This window comes from Cryptotermes secundus, unplaced genomic scaffold (assembly GCF_002891405.2).
Source record: "Cryptotermes secundus unplaced genomic scaffold, Csec_1.0 scaffold33, whole genome shotgun sequence".
In the NCBI taxonomy this organism is placed as follows: domain Eukaryota; kingdom Metazoa; phylum Arthropoda; class Insecta; order Blattodea; family Kalotermitidae; genus Cryptotermes; species Cryptotermes secundus.
Genome location: NW_019727088.1, coordinates 566,350 through 587,380, shown reverse-complemented (window position 1 = coordinate 587,380; position 21,031 = coordinate 566,350). Strand labels below are relative to the sequence as shown.

The window sequence follows — 21,031 nt, the reverse complement described above, 5'->3', positions numbered from 1 at the left end:
TGCCATAAATTGTTTGGCCAGTGCAATGGAAGAGAGTATCTCCTTGTCTCTCTTTCTTTGCATGCATGAACCCTTAGCACAACTGGAAAACCCACTGGCCAACAAACCACAATCAAGTGCAAGCTTTAAATCTGAAATCCTGGCCCCTGGCCAAGGAATTTAATAAAATGTCAAAGGGAATGTTCAAGTATATCACTGATTTCATCCAAATTCTCTTCATCTGAGTACTCAAAATTTTTATTTTGTTCATTTTTGTTCAATAATGACCCCGTCTGCCAAAATGTATTTATGAATGTATGAATTGTTTTTTTCTACTGGAACTGTTAACATCCTGAAATTTATGTCACAATATTTTTTTTTTTTTGCTTTTCACAAGGACCTCATACATCATAAGTGAACACTTGTTTCAATGTGTAACTTTCATGTGGAATTTTGACACAAGAAGTAATAGAACCAACTGAATGTTGAATATAGCAGCAGGGGCTTGAAATTATGGCCAACAGATATATGACACATTCGTTCACTTCATAGTAGCTGTTCAAAGATACTGTGATGTGTGTAAGCTACTGGCCTGTCAACTAAGCCAAGTATGAACACACTGTGAAAGTAGATGTAAATAGTGTATGTCCCTTCAGCAGGACTGGCCGGAAGATGTGCAAGCGGCTCTCAAATGACCTCCCTATATATGGTCAATGCAATGCAAACCTGTTCCAGTTCATTTTAGGCTTTGTTGAATGAAGGATTTGAATAAAGTGCTGATATTCTTCATACAAAATGTTCAACTATTTCGCTAATTGAAAAGTATTGAGCCACAGTCCTATTTCATGACACCTAACATTTTCACTGCATTTGTTAACCACATAACTATACAGACTTTAATTACTGTCATCAATACTGCAATTAATTTTATAATCTGTAACAGCAGTACACATGCACCACTGAATACACCTTTTTTTCTAAATTTTTTTAATACTTGGGTTTAAAATTTCAACATCATGAAAATAAATTATGAGCTGAAAGACTCCATGGCATAAGGTTGCGGTCATAAACCCTGTAATACCAAGGAATTTCCCCTTAGTGAATATCTGCCACTCAATTTAACCAGTCTAAATTGATGTTTGCTAAGCATTTTAAAAAATAACAGCATAGAGGAAGACTCTTTGTTCTCATAATTCACCTGATACAAACAAAAAACCTACAGGTACATCAGAACTAGGGAGTACCACTACACTCACGCAAAGCTTCAACCCCTCCCAAACCTCCAATGCATGCAACATGTTTGACTTAGGTGAAGTGAAGGTTACAAGAACCCTAATTCAGTGGAAAGTTAGAAAGTTAAGGTACCATGGCTCTTCTTCATGAAGCTCAAGAAATCACTAAAATGTCATACCTGCTGTTATTTAAGGCCAAAAAAATGCAGAAAAGCACTATTCCCTACCCACTCCTGTCACAGAGATTAAGTCTTGAATGGTATGTAGAATTCATTATTCTCCTGCTGATCCCACTGCTGTCTCAACATTAAGTTCTGATAGAGTTATTCAACTTATTCAATACTTATATTACAACCCTCCTGGCAGGAGGCGAAATAGCATAAATCAAACGCAATTTTTCCCTTTCCTCTCTCATATTCCTAGTCTGCACACTTTATAAAATGATTTATTAATAATCAGTTTTAATGTTATATTTTAGCGTCCTGTTGCACTGATTCAAGTCAATGATTTATTTCACCGTCTTCTAGTGCATACAATTATCTACTTCACTCCTCTCACTCGCACTACATGTTTCGGCACAAAAGTGCCATCCTCAGGTGCTTATTTGCTTAACGTTAAACTAGTTCATTACATGCCTTGTCGTCTTCATATTAACACAACAAAAAGCACAATAAACACATGAAAATAGAAAGAGTGCTCCAACAGAAGAGGATAAACGTGACTTGAGTAGTGAATACGACGTAGGAAAAATCCTGAACAATTTTATATTTTAATATTTAATTTTTAACATTTATCAATATATATGATAAATATATATTTTAATTATTTTAATATGAAGACGACAAGGCATGTAATGAACTAGTTTAACGTTAAGCAAATAAGCACCTGAGGATGGCACTTTTGTGCCGAAACATGTAGTGCGAGTGAGAGGAGTGAAGTAGATAAGTGTATGCACTAGAAGACGGTGAAATAAATCATGGCCAATAATCAGTTTGCCTCTTGTCTTGTCTCTTCAGTTTACAAACTAACAATATTCCACACAAAAATCTGAGGGGTCGCATTGTGGGCTGTCTCAATTTTGTATGGAACGACCTTAAATTAAGAGCACAAAGGCTGATGGGTGTACAGAAATCGTAAATATAACTTGGGTACGTAACAACATTAAGCTTTCCTTCTAAACACAAGAAGTAATATGCCAAAGGTACTGTCATGCCAGCGAATATATTTAGGCCTATGATTTCTGTAACTTGATTTTTAAATGGCGCCAAAAAACGGATGGAAGGAATGAAAAGTTTGCGAAAACAGTCACGTACTCGGTAATTATTTTAAGGGAAGTCTTTGGGTATGAGTCAAACTCTGTCATGCAGACAACACGTGATGACACTCTGTACTACTCGTACTACTTGTTGATCCTCTTAATACAAAAGGCTCCAGCATTTTACATAATTTTTTAAACACGTGGTATTAAACTAAACTTACCCAAACTACCGCCTGCTGCCATTTTCAAATCAGGAAGTGTACACGTAGTAATGAATCCTTTGAAATATACAATAACGGATAACTTAAGGAAATAATTATATATTTGCTTCTGTAGTCTTTATAAACGCAAACCAAAATTTCTGTTGCGGTGCCGGCAGCACTCGAATAACCTCCGTTTACGTACACTATAGCGTTGATATCGCTTGTAATTGCTGAAACCTCGCGCAAGGAATTATTTTTCTGATGTTCAAGAACTTCAAGAAAGTCGCTAATGACGTTATTTCACTGCTTTCGATTCACTCTGATATTTCAGGGTCAAAAGTCAAAAGATTATCTTCACCGTACCACTTCCCAGGGTCCCGCTGTTACGCGGCGAGCTGCAGGACCTGCACGACGAAAGGGCAGACTCTTCGAGAGTGATGTTCTCTGACACATCCAATTCCATTACCGGGCAGTTCAAATTGCTATAGAGACTACTCGCTCAAATAATAATAATAATAATAATAAAGGGGTAAAAAATACACGTTGACATATTGGCAGTCATGAAATCCGTTCATTGTCCACAACTGGAAGAACAATGCAAACGTTAATAAATTCCGTTAACAAGGTACAAACGAAAATATTTTATATTCTTCCTTCGACGATTCCGCTTTTGTATGCATATGTTTATATGAACGTATGTTAAGAAACTATTAATTGTAGATGGTTAATTAAACCCGGTTCAAAACCAATTACACGAAATGCCCGTGACCTCTCGAATTCCCCATTATAGTGCATGAACATTTTCTCGAAAATGAGAAATAACTTTTTGTCCAAACGATGTGATTAAATGAACTAATTATTGGGAATTTAATTATATTATAATTTTAAATTATTATTACAACACTATACAGGAAGACCACACTAGTAACACATTTATGGGAGAAACACGACGGCTGTAAGAGAGTACAATAACAGCGTTTTAGTACTGAGATAAAAACTAAGTGAACAGTGCAGTGGCCTCCTTGAAAACAAAAGAAAAGTTGCCTGTTGATGGCCCATGTGCAGCCAAAATACGCTGTAAAGTGAGAAGAAACATATAAAACTAGAGACATTTTAATAATTTGATGATCACTTTTAGTGTATAAGCTATACTTCTAGTGTCTTAATGACATCTTATGATTTTAACGTTGTAAAGTATTCAAGTGGCACTTTTAGTGTGGAACACATTTTAGACGTCTTTCATATTTAAAAAAAATACTGTTGCATTATTGATGGGTGCTTTAGTAATAAGGATCATGCCTCAATGCAACTGGATGCTCAAATATAATATTAACATGGCCTGTAACCAAAATGGGGTTCTAAGAATCCTCAGTGAAGGGTTACTGCTACAAAAGGTAAGGGAAGAGAAAGGAATGTGAGAAATCTCATTAAGTTTAATTTTTCTAGGTTTAATTTACAACATTGTCAGTATCTACATTATACAGCATGAATTAGTAGGATGAATGAGACACTGGGAAGGCTCTGAAACAAGTGATCATGGCCAGATCAAGATGCTATCCCGGAATTTGCCTGGAGGGTTTGAGGAAAACCACAAAACTGCAATTAGGATAGCCAGTGTCCCAGCCAAGATTTGAATCAAGAACCTCCAAAATACGAGTTCTAGAGCATTACTTGTATACCAACCAACTGGGTCACAAGTTACTTACCAATGGTAACCAGTATATTTGAACTGTGAAGTGTATATTTTAAGCAGTTACAGAATGCCTTTCAGTTACACACTATAATTTTCAAAATTTGCAGATGGGTCTGCAAAAAACCATAAAATGGAGAAACGTGAACTACATGTCATAATGAATTCTGAACACCTAAAACCTGCCAGATCACTTCAACATAGAATGCACTATAATATACATTTGAAAAATGACATAATGCACTTTATATATGCATAGAGCATACATTTCTGTAACAGGTAAATGGATAACTCAACTTCTACTGTTTGAGGGCCTAATGGACTTCGTGCATCCTCTTCCCAATTGTTTCCTACATCTGGTGCTTCAACTAAGTAAATTCATAAACCATAAATTTTCAAAAGGAAGCGAACTAGTTTGAATGGCTCTATTTACGTATGTAAACCAAAGGTCAGATAAGTTACAGAAGTTACTGAACTATCATGAATGTCTAACAACATAAGAAAACATGATGTCATGATATCACTTAATTGGGAAGAGAATGGCTTGTTTTAATCTTCATGGGTCATAGACATTATAAGTTATCCAACTGGTACTGCTCACATATCTCTGGCTTCATGCAAGATATAATTTATGACTGGAAAACAAGTTGAAACCAAATGAAATGCTGAGCAATGACATTTCTCATACTTCACACCTTCCAGGCTGTTGCATTGGGTTACATGTAGTTTGTGTTCTTGCTACATTTGGAGGTCCCGGATCAACACCTGGCAATTTATTTTGCACACTGTTTGGTTACAGGTGTGAAACATGGTCTCTTACTTAGGAGGAAGAATATAAATTTCATGTACAGATGGTACCTGTGCTGGATTACATTTTGTGAAATGAGGTATGAAAGGTAATCAAAATATATGGTTGAGCTAAGCCAATGTCTTCCATGAAACAAGAATTCCAGTTATAAAATTAACTCCATGGACCACAGTCCTCTGTGAGAAGCTGACAGTCACTCAGCTAATCAAAAAATTCTTCAAAAAGCTCAATAAGTTGTTTACAAGTTAAGCAGTAAAAAAAAAGATAGTTCTTTTACATCTGAACTCATGTATTTATTACTTCTGTTTTCATAACATGTCCACGTTGTTTCTTGGGTGCAACACTGTCACCAAACATCACAGTCAAATTGGTAGCACTCCTGCTCTGTATTTTGAAGGTTCCAGGTTCAAATCTTGAGCTAAAAACCGGCCATCCTGATTGAAGTTGTTTTTGCTTTCCCTCAATTCCTCCAGGCAAATGCCAGGATTGTACCACAACTCTTTCCTTCCACATTCTTTCCAATTCATGATTCTACAATTTGACACTCTATAATTTGAGTTATTAAGAGTTCAATTAAATAACCTACACACAAATAAACAAATACAATGTTTTGTATGTCACATCCACATGCCTGCAAGTTCATACCACAAATCACAAAATAAAAATTCCCACTAAACCAAGCAAAATTTTTTTTCCACGCACACTGCCCACTTATTTTCCTAATTTCATACTTCCTGCTACCCTTTTCTAAGAAAATTTTCATAGATCAATAATTCATAGTCAGTAATTTCATGGACTGTGATTCCATTGCACCATTTTACAAGATCCTCACATACACTTACACATGTACATATCCTCCATCAAAATAGTTGCTGTTTGTCTCCTATTATGTTCTAGTTGAGAAACATCCCATCTTTCTCAGAACTTGCCCTTTGCTTAAATTGTGACATTCTCCATTTGTGCCACGTGTAGACAACTACCCTTCACAAGAGTGACTTTCTTTCTGAATACACCATATGTACGCAACTTTCTTGCTGGGACAAGAGAAGAATGGACATGGCAGCATCTTGTGGTTCCACATATCCACTGTCGTGCATAACAGCACCACTACGCAGCCAATCCATGAAATTATTGACTGTACTAAGTATATACAAGGTGGTTCAAATATGACTGGGACTGATTTGTGTGTAAACAAGGTGCACTGCGCAGCAGCTGTGCGACCTTGAGAGAGTGAAGCCACAACCTCCATCCTCCCTCCTGTTAGGGTTAGAACCTGTTCAGTCCTGTCTGGGAGTTGCTAGAGTGATGAGCAAAGAGAAGGTACTGCAGAGCATGGAACAACATATTATGATCAAATTCCTCATTGGAGAAAACGTCCCATTTGCTGAAATTCACCACAGACTCCAACAACAGTATGGGGAAGTCTCTCTCATGGACCCGTGTGTCTGAGTGGTGTAAGTGCTTCAGAGAGGGCAGAGAGCATGTGGAGAATGAACCACATGATCGTCAGCCGCGAACATCTGTCACTGAGCCAAACACTGATTGTGCAGACGCACTTATTTGTGAGAATAGGCGTATCACTATCAAGGAACTTGGAGCAATGCTGTCCATCAGTGTTGGTAGTGTAGAAGACATCATGAAATACCACCTGCACTTTCACAAGGTGAATGCACGGTGGGTACCATGCACTTTGACGGACGTGAACAAAATGGTGCGCATGCAAGCTGCCAGTTGTCTTCTACAGCAGTTTGAAGACGATGGTGATGCATTTTTGAAGTCTATAGTTATCACCGATGAAACGTGGGTGCAATTCTTCGTTCCCAAGTCCCAGCAGTCATCACACGAGTGGCGGCATACTAGTTCTCCCAAACCCAAGAAAGCGCGGAGGAGCCGTTCAGCAGGAAAAGTGATGGCAACGTTCTTCTGGGACTGGCAGGGGGTTATCCATGTAGACTTTCTGACAGATGCCAGAACAGTCAATGCAACTTATTACTCAGACCTCCTGGCAACAGATGTGAAGGAAAAGATCTGATCCAAGCGGGTAGCCATCCTTCAAGGCAATGCACGCCCCCATACGGCCAAAACAACAATGGAAACCCTCCGGAAACTGAAATGGAACCTCCTGACACATCCACCGTACAGTCCCAATTTGGCCTCAAGTGATTTCTACCTGTTTGGAAGGCTCAAATCAGACTTACAAGGCATGCGGTTTGTCGACAACGCCGTCATCCAGACTGTTCGGGAGTGGATATGCCTCCAACCACAAGCCTTTTTTGAAAAAGGCATCAGGATGCTTCCAGAATGTTGGAAAAAATGTGTTGACTCCAGAGGGGAGTATGTTGAAGACTGACATGTGCAAGTAAGTGTTTGGCAATTATGTTAAAAAAAAAAATCAGTCCCGGTCATATTTGAACCACCTTGTATGAACAGTGTGACATATATAAAATACTGGACTGTATTTACATATTACAAAGTGGATCATAAGATATCTTTTCAGTTAGAAATAGTTTAGAACGTTAATATAATTAATGATAATAGCTGTAACTAAACACTGACAATATAAGATAACAAACTGAGTATAATTGGTAATAAGAAATGCAAGTAATATGTACAATTTAAAAAGGCTTAATCACATAAAACCTGTTTTGTCAGATAGTTTAAGTTTCTTACTAAAAAAGCCTTAATCCAACTACCACATTGCTTAAATAATTATATATTATAACCATAAAACATCATCTCATAAAAAAATCATCCAATGTATAAAAAGAATTAAAATACAAAAATTCCTTTGTCTTTAAACTTTTTTATATCCTTTGAAATTAGCTTAAGTGAGTTGGAAAGTGAATTATAAATCCTTACCTCCATATGATACATCCCATTTCCATATATCGCCAAATTTACTTGGGTCATGGGTATGTCCATAATGTGTCCGGTATTAATTTCATAGTGAGCTTTGTTTGTATCAAATATTTCTGTTTTTTACAATAAACATCATCTAGGAGTATATGTATTGTGATCTTGATGGAAATATATACATTTCTTTAAAATGTTCTCTACATGAATCTCTAAAACCACATCCTTTCATTATTCTTACAGCTCTCTTTTGTAGCTTGAATACTCTTTCAGCATGAGAAGAGTTACTCCAGAACATTATACCGTATTACATGACAGAATGGAAATATGAGAAGTAAACACTTTTTAATGTTTTCATGGAGACTATTTGTTTTACGTTTCTTATCATATAGCAGGCTTTGTTCAATTTCTTTATTATGTCATTTTGGATTGTCAGGCCAAGAAATTTAGTGTAATTAGCACATGTTATAGTAGCACCAAGTACCAACTAAACACAGCTCATCAGCTCGTTTCTTCTTGTTGCTACATTCACTGTTCAATTTAGGATTTTGTTCAACTTCAAAGTCACAATATAAACAATACTGGAAGCTGTAAGAGCACAAAAGAAATATTTCTTCGTGGTATAAATGTTTGAATTTTGTAAATGTGGTTATCTGAGTCATGGGAAGGAAGGTGAGGCGAAGCACAGATGTTACAAGCAGAAAAGAATAAATGGTGACTTACCTGTATGCTATTCAGGATGAAGAGCCGTAAGGAGAGGGCACTGTAACGTGTATACCCACTGCTAAGAAATAACTTGGCAAACACATACCCGTGAAGCATATGCATGCAACAGAAGGACGTCCATTGCTAGATAATGAACCAGTAAACATTCCTTCTTAACAAGAGAGGCTGTTTTTTCTGTGTGGTCCATGCTGAGGGCTTATAAAAGGTTACGGTCAGAAGTGAAGAGTCAAGTTTTGAGATGCCAGCCTGCTGGGATATGAGCTTGGGAGCAGAGGAATTGAATTGAGTCTAGTCTTCATAATTGGCAGTGGCAGAATATTGGCAAGAAGGGAACTAGACTGTGAAATGAAGACTTTATGTGCGTTGTGGAGTGACAGTGAAATTGTGATCAATCCGCTGCCAGGATACAATTAGTGAAGACTGAGAATTCTAGTGCATGTGTAAATGAGCAACAGCGCTGTATTACGTGTAATCCCAAGTTATGAATGTATAAGGGTCAATATATCCAATCATTCAATCTAAAATCCATCTTATAAGTCATGTGAAAACTTTTATGTATGACGACATCAACCCAAATCAAATTTGGTCCGCAAGTTTAAGTAACTAAAAAGTCAAAACTCTGAGACCATGGGAAACACCAGGCCCCACCATAGTCTAAATTCCATATTACTCTTTCAAACCTCTCTGCTGACCATTATCATCGTACTGTTATCAGTAGTAAATAGAACAGTACCAAACTGTAGACACATTAAAACCAATTAAATTCAACAAAAATCAATTCAGCCAGAGCAGGTTTTTAACATGTAAGGGAACAACATGATAACAGGCACATTTATTTAACTTCACAGACTTAAACTTAATCCTAATTAAGTTGGACAGTTCTGCACATCCGTACCTATTACAATTACAAAGTATGACCATCACACAAAGAAGTCTAGCCCTATATATTTACCACAACTGGAGCCTCATCATCATCATCCTTGTCCAAGCCTGTGAAATCCCACATGAATTTAAGAGTAAGTCTTTCCTGGAACCGCTTTGCTTTAGACTTGAGTCTGCCATCCACAGTCTCACTAAGATGTAGTGTTCTGAAGAGGGTGAGCAGACTGCGGTACACAAAGTTGTTGCTTGCCACTATGTCCACCAAGAAGTCTTCTTGTATCTCTACTAATTGCGCTCCCAGTGCTGACAGAAACTCATCGTACACTTCTCTTCGTTTGGATACAGCATCATCACATGAACAGAGAAGTTTTACAAGCTGTTTCCAATGCTCAAAGGCTTCCAGACTCTGTCCAATAAGAAAACACACGAACGCAAACTGCAGCTCTCCCACTATGTCAATTGGTCTGGAACCAAAGAAACATACGGCTTTCACGGTGGTTTGTTGAAAATTTTGTTTCCTTTGGGGTGTAATGGCAACATGTTTTAGTGACCTACAATACTAACATTTCCAACACACTGTAATCTCAATCTTCAGGATGAAGCAGCTTATAAAATAGGTAGCTCTCATAATTATATCACATATAATTTCACATCCAATAATCAGAACACAAGCTTTCACCATGGTCCCATGCATACTACATGACACCTAGATATGGCAGCAGTTGCTTTGCACTGGATATGAAGACCATTTATTTCTCCAAACCAGTTGAAAAAAATTAGCTCACCAAAGTAGCATCACCAAAAAATGAAAACAGAGGTTTATAAAACACGTTTTAATTCATGAAACAGTATAACTTATCTCAAAAATTATAAAAAACTACATATATGTGAATATAAGAAAATTTCTATTCTTTAAACTTAAATTAGGACAAAAACATTTCATTTCAACTTTAATGTCAAGTGAGATGATTCTCATAATCATAGTGTGAAGTACTGTATCCCTTCTTCAACTAAATGACAGCTAAAGAAAGACAATATGGTCACTCCAAGCAGTTCTTATATATGAGGGACTTTCAGTAAATAGGTCATGCACATGTGTACACAGGCAGACTGCACTAGTGACACATATGACACACAAAAACTACGACAGCCGCAATAGAGTGCAATGACAGCATTTTGATCATGAGATAGAACTAAATATTGACGAGCATGGAAGCATGGTGAACAAGTGTACGGGGCAGTGGTCTCCCCAAAAGAAAAGAAAATTACCTGATTATGGCCCATATGCAGCTGAAACATGTCGTAAACTAGAAGAAATATATGATTAGAGACATTTCAGAAATTGGATAATCACATTTAATGCATAAAATATACTTTCATTGTCCTATTGACATGTAATGGTTTTAACAACATCAAAAAGTATTAAAATACATTTTTAGTGTGAAACATATTCCTAATGTCTTTTATATGGTTGCATTATTGACGGATACTTTGATAATAAGGATAAACTCTTTTGACTGTTGTCTCTGCCACTTCTGAATCTGGTTGGGCATCTGCGACTTTCAAATGTCCTTGAGGGAATTTTTTGACCCAGCTGTGAACCACTTTATGTGGCAAACACCACCATAAACAGGAAATATTTCTTTATGAATATCCTTTGCACTGAGTCCTTCTGCCCACAAAAGACACACAACAGAATGCTGCTCTTCAGTAGCACACTCCTCAAGCACAGTTGCCATTTTGACTACTGAAATCAGTCTGATCATGTGCATGCATGTCTGCTACCTAGACTATCATGAAGCCGCACCGTGGTGTGACCTAGTGATACACATGGAAAACCTATTACATCCATTACAGCTGTTTTACTTGCATTTATGACCTATTTATTGATTCTCCCTCATATTACAGGTCAAGTCTGTGTCTCCATTTTAGAGTAATCAGTAATGACATTCTGTTTAAGTAGAGAAAGTCAGTGCCCGTGCAGGGAAAATCCCTGTTCCCCTGCCGCAATCATGTAAACTACTGCCTCATTACAGTAAGCAGCATGTTTCTGTCTCAAAAAAATAAAAAAAAGAAAGAAAGAAAGAAAGAAAGAAAGGCAAAGCTGTCCCTGTAACAGGCTGTGGAGGCCCAAAGCGTTGTGGGAGGTTTAGGATCCCACATCTTCTAGACAATCAGCTCACAGAGGGTGGTAACGTTGTTAACCCTATGTGCCAGCCACACTTTAACCCCCAGGAAGATGCCTGGTACCCATTTCTGTTAGAGGCTCAGGCAACCCCAGGGCCATAGTGCAGCTGGAAGGATTTGGGACTCGAACTCGTGACATTCCAGCTTATAGCATAGTGACTCAACCAACTACGCTCCTAAATACACTATATAAACGAAGTTCCCTCATTGCATATTTGTGATAAATCTAAACATGTGAAATTTTTCAATATATCTAGTGAATACCATGAACTCATAAGACTCAAATTATTTGTAAAGTTTTTCAGTGACTGAAGTTAAACTATTGTTCAGGTCAACCAGTTTTATGACACTGAAGGAACAATTCACTAACTCTCTCACCCTGAGCAACACACCTTTTGTATTTGGCTAACATGGTCTCCAAGACATAGGTAGAATCCAGTGAGTGGTGTGTTATCTCCGCTGGGGTAGAGCCTTCTGGAAAGTTCCTCTCAGGAAATTGTGTGAACCTCAACTCAGTTCCTGGGGTTGGCTTCAGCTGGGGCAGAAGGTCTTCTTCTCTCTCCTCAGCCGTCAGTGGGCGGCTTCTTCGCTTTGGCGCTGGTACATCACCATACGACTTGTCGCAAGATACCAGTTCCAGTGCTGATCGGATCTGTCCCAACTCAGGAACTAGTCTAGATATAAGTTCATCTAAAAAAACAAAAGCTTCTGTATGAGTTGGGGGTAGCTCAACTGGTACAGTGACTATACTACAGGCTGGACAACTGGGGTTCAATTCCTGGCAATGGCAGAAATTTCTCTCTGCCACGGCATCCAGACTGGCTCTAGCCTCCATTCGGCCACCTATCTAAGAGGCACTGGAGGTAAAACAGTTGGGGTGTGAAGCTGACAATTCACCCTCACCTGATGCCAGGGTTAAGACTGTATGGAGTTATATCTCCACTCCCCATACATTTTAATGGTGTGGCGCTTAATTTACCTGCCTCGATAATTTCTCTTACACAATGCCCTCCACATACAAAAGAATTTGCTTATAGAACCTAGCCCATAACCCATAATTACAACAGAGGGCTCAGTGACAGTGTATCTGTTGAGTGTCAGAACTCAAAAAGTGTCAAATGGGATTTGAAGATAATCATTAAAAGTGAGTAGATAAGGATTTAAAAACAGGTGGTCGTGGCTGATTTCAACGTACTGTCCTAGCATTTGTCTAAACGGGAGGAAAATCTAGCTAGTAACCCAGCCAAGATTCTGACTAATACCTTCAGAACAGAAATACAGAGCATTACTGCTACATTAACTTGCTTGGTAGCACAGCAATGATATGTTTGGAAGGTATGAAATTTGAATCTCAGCTAGTGCCAGACATTATGACTGAGGATTTCAAGGACTGTCTCACCTTCTCTAATCAATGACACACCACTTCAACATTAAAATGGGTTACTACACATTTCTTTTTAATTATCACATCAGTCTACCATCTACAAACACTAACCAGTCTAGCAATTATACTAATGGTTAATAAAGTAGATAATATGAAATGAGAGGGATTTCACATAAACCATTTTTTAGTTCCTTGTCTGGTTCACAGAGTATGTAAACATGTATCCACTGCAAAGTCAAATTACTGCCAAATGAGTACAAAGGATAATCACATACACTGAATTATGTATAAACTATAGTGGGAAGAGTCACAGCCTACTTCAAGGTACTGTCCTGGCATTTACATGGAATGACTGAGAAAAACCACGAACTACATCATGATAGCTGAGGTTCCAGCTGACATTTTAACATGGTACCTTTCAAATACAAGCCAGATTTGTTACTGTTTGAGCTAACCTGCTAGGCAAGTGCTTAGGCAAGGGTTACATAGTACCAAGGATATTACACATACCAGTCACCTTGCTGGTAAGGTCCTTCCACCTCTTCCATATGTCAAACGGATAAGGTCCCAAGAACCGATCCAGGTTCAACAGATCTCCTCTGATGCGGGATATTTCTTCTTCACTCAACTCTGAAAAACACCAAATTCAACATGCAGCTGATTAACTCTCTGGAAACAGAAGCCACATGTTGAATATCATTAATACCAAATATATAATTTGATACAATCTTTAGCCCAACACCATTCACCTCCCACCCTCATTGTCCATTTTCCAACAATCCATCTTAATGCTATTCTTGCATCTCCTCTTCAGTCTGTGAAATGTCTGCTTTCAAAGTGGCTTCCTTAACATGTTCCGTAGGCATTCCAAGCAGATGTTCATCTCACCATAACATCCCAGGTTCCACTGTGACAATAATACTAAACTGCATAAATTATTAAATTCCTTTAAAAAGTAATATCCTAAATTTCCAACTTCATTTTTCTTACACGCAAATGACTTTCAAAAATCTAGAGCAGATGCACAGTACCAAATAAGAATGAAACCAAAGAGTATAATTTTTGAACTTATGGATGGGCAGATATGACTTGTGTAATGGGTGTTTCTGAAACACACCTAAACACTACACTAGTAGTTACAATGTCTGTACCATAGCAGCATTTCCTTCACTCCAGATATAACACCTACGCCACTCTGTCAGTCTTCTGGGACTAGGAAGCAACACTTCCTCCATGCTAGATAAAATGTCTACACAGTCATTATTATCTTGAGAGCCTCATCTGCAAGAACACAGTGAATCACACAGAAGTGAGGTTGGCATTAAAGTAGAGCTTCAAGAAGTGCATCCTCCCCTTATGCTCTTGCAAAAAGAAAAGTGCTATTCACTCTCACCAAATATATTCGCATAGTCTCTTATCCAACATAACCAAAGGTTCTTGGAAATAAAAATGGCCAGAATGTGAATCTGACTACACATTTCCATCTACTTCTGAGTGCAAGAACGCACTGAGACTTATTTCAATGCACAAGCGGCCTCCGTAGTCTAGGGGTAACGTTCCCACCTCATGACTCAAGGTATGGGGGCTCAAACCCGGCGGAGGTCGTGGAATTTTTAAGGGCGGAAAAATTCAGGGAACAAGTCCTCCGGGAGGGACCTTAAGCCGTGTGTCCCGTGTCGTAGATTTATGGCATGTAAAAGAACCTCATGTCTCTAGGAGACCTATGAGCTAAATTAGGCAACAATTTCCCGCCCAAGTAGTTTCCATTGCCTCTGGTAGATGGGGGAAGTATCAAGGTACCGAGGGCCGACCTCGTTGGCTCAGCGGGGCTGATAGCATGCACCATTACCGGTACAGTATGGCAACTGGTAGAATATCAAAGGGGGACGTACAATAGATCAACAACTGGTCACGGTGCATGGGGAAACCCACCCCCTCCAATAAGAATAATAATAATAATATTTCAATGCACTCTACTTGCATTCAGCTGATCACAGAGGCTGCAGGGTCTAGGGCATGAACTGTCTTCACTCACTCGAACACTTGGATCATGGGTTCAAATCCCACTCAAGGCATGGATGTCTGACTGTGTTTATTCTTTGTGTTCTGTGTAGGCAGCAGCCTTGTGATGGGCTGATCCCCTTGTCTGAGTAATCCTACCGACTGTCTTAGGGTTAAGAAACTGAAGTGAAACAAAGCGTTTCATAGATGGCCTATGCTCCAGGCTGGGAGAAATGGGGCGGTTCCATATCATATGGCTTAGGCACAGGGGAAACTTTCTCACCTTCAGCTTTACCATTCAACTTTATTCTCCTAACAAGATTTACACACTGCAAGAAAGAATGAAAATGAACAAGGATTTCTGGCTTTTTACAGCTGAGCACTGCTGCCAATTTTAAGTGAATGTTGTCAGATTCAAGGTTCTCAAGGTGGTGATTATCTTCTGGGATGTTACACTGTGCAGTATGGTAGATGTTTACTGACATTTCAAAGGAATATGTTTGGAGATAAGTGAGCACGTAGTTACTTTGGTAAACATAAACTGACCACTACTGCCTGTTAATAGGGGTGGAGATGAGTGAGCATGTACAGTTATGTTGGTAAATATAAACTAACCACTACTGCCTGTTCATAGCTTCAACGCCATATCCAGTTCTGTCAATATAATAAATTAAGATTTATGCACCTGTAGTACTAATATCTTCAATTGCAGGGTCCCATTTCTTCACCATAAACTCAGACTTCTTGAAGTTGTGTACAAAACCAACTCGTGGTGCTGTATCTCCCTCACTGTTCACTGCACTGAAAGTGACAGCAGAATTCTGTTAAATCTTTCAAACCCTGAAAATATTAATCAATTAAACTGTTTATTTATTTACTTATTTATTGTAAGATCATAACATCCAGGCACTGGAATCTAAACTTGTGCAAGTTCTTGGTTACAGTTTCTTTCAGCGTTGATTTCTAACACAAGGATATACAAGATGTATTGGAAGTGGAGGTGAAGAAGAAACAGCGGATGATGAGGTTTATCCAAGGTGTGATTATTACTAGTTGATTCTTAGCAAACAGAGAGAAAATTTTTCTTCTCCTCTACTCACTTTATTCAGTTAATGCATGAAACACCCCGGTATTCTGTAACAAAACGGATTACGTAGCATGTACACAACTACTTCCTGGCTATACTTGACTGGTTTCAATGCACTTTACTCCACCGATACCTTCAGATTATTTCCCTTAAGAGTTTCATACTTCTGTAACAATCTTGAATTTGGGTAACACGTAATATAACTTGAATTCACACTTACATCGCTTTTCTAGTTAACTTAAAATGCTGGAAGTAAGGTGTCCGAATAGTTCTTAAAACCACAGACAAACACTTACTTGTAAGATTTGAGGTTTTCACGGCGGTGACTATGAAGAAAGCAGTCTTCTGGAGCGGTTAACACCACATCTACACGGTGCCACATCCCAGAAGACTGCTTTCTTCAAATACTTACTTGTAGTACACGTAATGAGGGCCTGGTGGTATCATTTTCACTCCTTTGAACTTATCCCCCGTATTCCACGACTTCATATCAATGCCAAATTCGGTTCCTCGGGGCACATCCAAGAACACGAGGGTTGCTCCTTCGAGTAGTAGCTGGCGAGCCAGACGTTGATCTATATCCAGGCTGTCACTCATTGCAGAATAATGTCTTTACTTGCACAGATTATTGCTCGTTACAGACGAGACTACACCACACCACAATAATAAACTACATTTCGACAACAACCTAGCACTGCCACCATCGCCACTATCATCCGTATTTACACGACCATGCCGAGGAATTTTTCACGGAACTGAGTAACCGGTCGCAGATCACTAACCCAGCTTCCACTGGTTCATCCATGTTACAATGCGATGCTGTTATTTACAGGTTATATTATTATTATTGGAGGGGATGGGTTTCCCTATGCACCGCGACCAGTAGTCTATTGTACGTACCCCTAGTCCACCCCGAAAGTCATGTCTTGTTAGATGATTAATTTGAAACTCAATACAAGATTTCCACAAACACCACTGCTTTATTGGTACCACGTATGGCGATCACGGAGCGTACCATAATAGGCGCCATAGACAACACAAAACAAGCACTACCAAGAGGACGAAGGGCTCTGATCCTGTACGGTTATCTATGCCCTGGTATGAACCGAGGAAGCTAGGGAAGGCTTTGGGAAGTTGGGAAGTGTGCTTATGCGTGTTTCGCCCATGTGGTTGAAACTTGTGATATTGTCGGGTCATTTCAAGTAAGGATTAACGATATTTTTAGGTGTGCAAATGGCACAGAATATTTGCCTTGACACATCGTTACAGTCGACATTCACAAAAGCTGTCAAGAATATTAAAACTCTGATTAAGGCAAGTACTTATCAGTCGCTGTTGAAACTGAACTTTATGGAATATTTCTGTGTTTAGTTTTTATTTAGAATCTTTAATTGTCTCGGATCAGTATGGATTAAAAATAACAGTTCAACGGAATGGCTATATTTAACCTAATAAATCAAATTTTATCCCAAATTAATAAGAAATCATCAGTTAGTGGAATTTTCTGTAACCTAACTAAAGCTTTTGATACTGTAAATCATGACATCCTAAAACTAAATTAGAGTATTATGGCATAGTAGGTAGATTTGGTGAATTAATTAAATCTTACTTAAGTAATAGGTATCAAACAGTAATAATGAAGTCACTATATGCTTCAAATTATGTTTCAGCCTGGAAATTAGTGCCCCAAGGGTCGATTCTTGGACCCTTATTGTTTGTATTTTATATAAATGATCTACCTAAATTAGTAAAATGCAAAGCCTTACCGATACTCTTTGTAGATGATGCAACCTTTATAATATCAAATTCTGATTCAGTGAAGATGGACCAAATTGTTAAAGTAGATCTGGAGATTACACAAAAATGATTTAACTCAAATAGCATGCTATTAAATATTAGTCATCGGACTTTGGTTACCACTGAATTCAATAATTATAAAATTAACTGTACTAACTCCATTAAATTTTTAGGTATTAGAATCTTCATTAACATAGAAAGAACATATTGATTATATAAATTCAAAGTTAAATTCGTTAGGCTACATGGTTTGTTCCCTCAGACCTGTATTAGAATTGAAAATCCTGAGGCAGATCTACTTCTCCTCTGTTCATTCAGTGTTAAATTATGGTATCATGTTTTGGGGTAATTCACCACACAGTAGATCTATTTTTATAACCCAGAAACGAATTGTAAGAATTATCATGAAAGCTAAAGCAAGGGATTCCTGTAGGGAAATGTTTAGTAAACTTGGAATTTTAGCTCTTTATGCCCAATACATTTTTTCAACTCTTATGTTTGTTGTAAAGCATAAGGATTTTTTTTTCACAATAAATACTGCCTTGCATAAAATAAATACCTGCCAAAAATTGGACTCTCATGTTCCTTTAGTAAGTCTAACTAAAGTTCAAAAAGGAGTATATTATTCCGGTGTTACCTTATTTATCTCTCTACCCCCCAATATCAAGCAAGTTGCACATGATATTAATACATTTAAACATAAATTGAGAATGTTTCTTATAGAAAACTCTTTGTTCAGTTGAGTATCTTGATAGGAATAATAAATTTAACCTCAGGGTATCCCAATAATTATAGCTTTGTATTTTAGTTGCATGCATTGGTTTCTTATATATATTTTAATTTTTATTAATTTTATGTTAAGACAATCTTATGTAAATATCAATGTAATCTGCTGACAATTTCAGTATCCAATGGTCATGTACCTTAATGGATTGATGAATGCTAATAAATACAATACAGTACAATTGAATGTGATTTGTGCAATTTGTAACTGCGTTATTAGTATGTAACTGTGTTACTGAGCTAACGTTCAGATTGTATTCTTAAGTATTGCAATTTTTTTGTCTATTCTACAGAAGAAGGAGCTGCCAGCCCAGGACCAGTTCACAGATGTCACTGCTAATGCTGCAGAGAAAAAGGCGGTTTTGGGAAAGGGGAGAAAAGTTAATCAACAACATAATAAACATACACAGAAGGATCATGGCAAAGGGATTGTATACCTTAGCCACATCCCAGAAGGCTTTTGTAAAGAAGACATGTACTCTTACTTCTCCCAGTTTGGCAGGGTTACTCGACTTAATGTGGTCAAGAGCAAAAAGGTATTAACCTTTAACGTCCAAAGTGCCCCTTCGGGCCAATGATGAGTAAGAGCGTTGTGGCCAGAGTACCCCGTTTTGGCCAGTTGGGCATTTAAACTCTGCTAGTGGAAGCGCTTGCACAGTCCTAAATATTTATTTTTAAATGTAGTAATTACCAGACTGACTTGAGTAAAACCCTAATAGAGGAATTCAAATGATACCTAAGTGAACAACAACAAAAAGAATATACGTATGAGTCATGCCCAAACTCATCCACGAGCCAGTACTTTTATTGCACATTCTGCAGATTACTGTGTTAAAAATATATAGTAAAATTGGATGTACATATCTTTTTTGTTATCTGCTTGATGTATATATAGGCTGAAATGAAACTACAGTATTCGATTTCATTATGAACGCACGGAAAGCAGATCACACTCTGTATCTCAGCCACGATGCAGCTGTGTGTTCACGCCAATAGAAAGGGCAATAATTGCTTGCAGCTAAAATGGAAGGTCTTAGCACTGAAGAAGGGACCCTTCGAGCTATTTCTTGAATAGCCATTCTTTCATTCTTCTGTCATTCAGTCAAAAGATTCGAAAATCTGAAGAGTGTAACAAAGATGTAAGGTTTTCCAGCAGAGAACCAAATTATTTTATTGCTCCAATCTGTTTTATGGCACCAGGGACTGCTAAAATTTTGTCAAGTGTTACAAACAGAAACGAATTTATAATGCAGAATAACTCTGTGAAGAACTTCAAAACCAATTTTGCAGTACGCATCAAAATTAAAACAAAAAATTGAGAATGGAGTATAACTTTTTGTATACAATTTTTCAAATCTTCCATTGTAATATGTGACACTATGTTCTTTGCTGATACAAACAAAGTTAATTCCATCCATTTTTCATAAAAATTGTGTTAGACACAGCATTTTTAAACACAATGCTTAAAATTGTTTAAGCGCCCTAACAGGAACGGACATTTAAACGCAGAATAGCAACGTGCATTTAAACGCACACCAGCAGCGGGCATTTAAATAAACTCCGGCCAGCTCAAGCTTACCACCATTTCAAAAGCCCGGCGTTTAAAGGTTAACTAACTAGCACAATAGATTATTGAATGTCACAGTGCAAGGGCCAGTAGGATCCACCCCTTATGCATTCAGCTGTATGAAGCTCAATCCTTATTTAGAGGTTGCCAGTGGCTTAGCTACTCAAGAATTTCTCAACATTTGCTGAACCTGAATGTTCATTACCGTGTTCACAAGAGTCATCCACTGGTCCATATCCAGTCCATACCAGCCCATCCTATTTTTCTGAGATCCATTTAAATAGTATCATCCTAACTACATCTAGGTCTTCTTAGTGGTCTTTCTGTCCTTCTGGCTTTTCAACCAAAATCTTAAATGCATTCCTTTGCATGCCACATGCCCTGCCCATCTCACCCTGCTCGACTTCATCATTGTAATTATATCTGGCAAAGAGTACAAGTTACGAAGCTTCATATCATGCAGTTTTTTCCAGCCTCCTGTTATTTCAACACTCTTTATTATTATTATTATTATTATTATTATTATTATTATTATTATTATTATTATTGGAGGGGGTGTGTTTCCCCATGCACCGCGACCAGTGGTCTATTGTA

At 38.0% G+C, this 21,031-nt stretch overlaps 3 protein-coding genes and 1 long non-coding RNA gene across 6 annotated transcripts in view; 2 read left to right on the top strand and 2 right to left on the bottom strand.

Annotated features, from left to right (window-relative positions):
- LOC111864291 (bifunctional purine biosynthesis protein PURH) overlaps window positions 1-3,062 on the bottom strand; it is a 37,602-nt gene extending 34,540 nt beyond the window's left edge. For all 3 annotated transcript variants that reach the window (XR_004513002.1, XM_023851429.2, XM_033751357.1), the window contains exon 1: window positions 2,691-3,062. Coding sequence is in view for 2 of the 3 variants with exons in the window: in XM_023851429.2 (XP_023707197.1) it covers window positions 2,691-2,712 (22 nt within the window). In the remaining variant the exon portion in view is untranslated. The remainder of the gene's footprint in view (window positions 1-2,690) is intronic.
- A 1,030-nt stretch (window positions 3,063-4,092) lies between these two features.
- LOC117282291 lies at window positions 4,093-9,078 on the top strand. Its single transcript, XR_004513003.1, has 2 exons — window positions 4,093-5,249; window positions 8,762-9,078. It is a non-coding gene; the product is annotated as an uncharacterized LOC117282291 (long non-coding RNA).
- LOC111864264 (protein AAR2 homolog) lies at window positions 8,231-17,291 on the bottom strand. The gene is made up of 5 exons (XM_023851388.2): window positions 16,703-17,291; window positions 15,889-16,004; window positions 13,713-13,832; window positions 12,211-12,508; window positions 8,231-10,095 (listed from the first exon to the last, which is right to left on the bottom strand). The coding sequence occupies exons 1-5, from the start codon at window positions 16,885-16,887 to the stop codon at window positions 9,690-9,692; spliced, it is 1,125 nt and encodes a 374-aa protein (XP_023707156.1). The 5' UTR covers window positions 16,888-17,291; the 3' UTR covers window positions 8,231-9,689.
- An 80-nt stretch (window positions 17,292-17,371) lies between these two features.
- LOC111864270 overlaps window positions 17,372-21,031 on the top strand; it is a 15,733-nt gene continuing 12,073 nt past the window's right edge. The window contains exons 1-2 of the mRNA XM_023851398.2: window positions 17,372-17,604; window positions 19,164-19,406. Coding sequence (XP_023707166.1) covers window positions 17,524-17,604; window positions 19,164-19,406 — 324 coding nt within the window. The 5' untranslated portion in view covers window positions 17,372-17,523. The remainder of the gene's footprint in view (window positions 17,605-19,163; window positions 19,407-21,031) is intronic.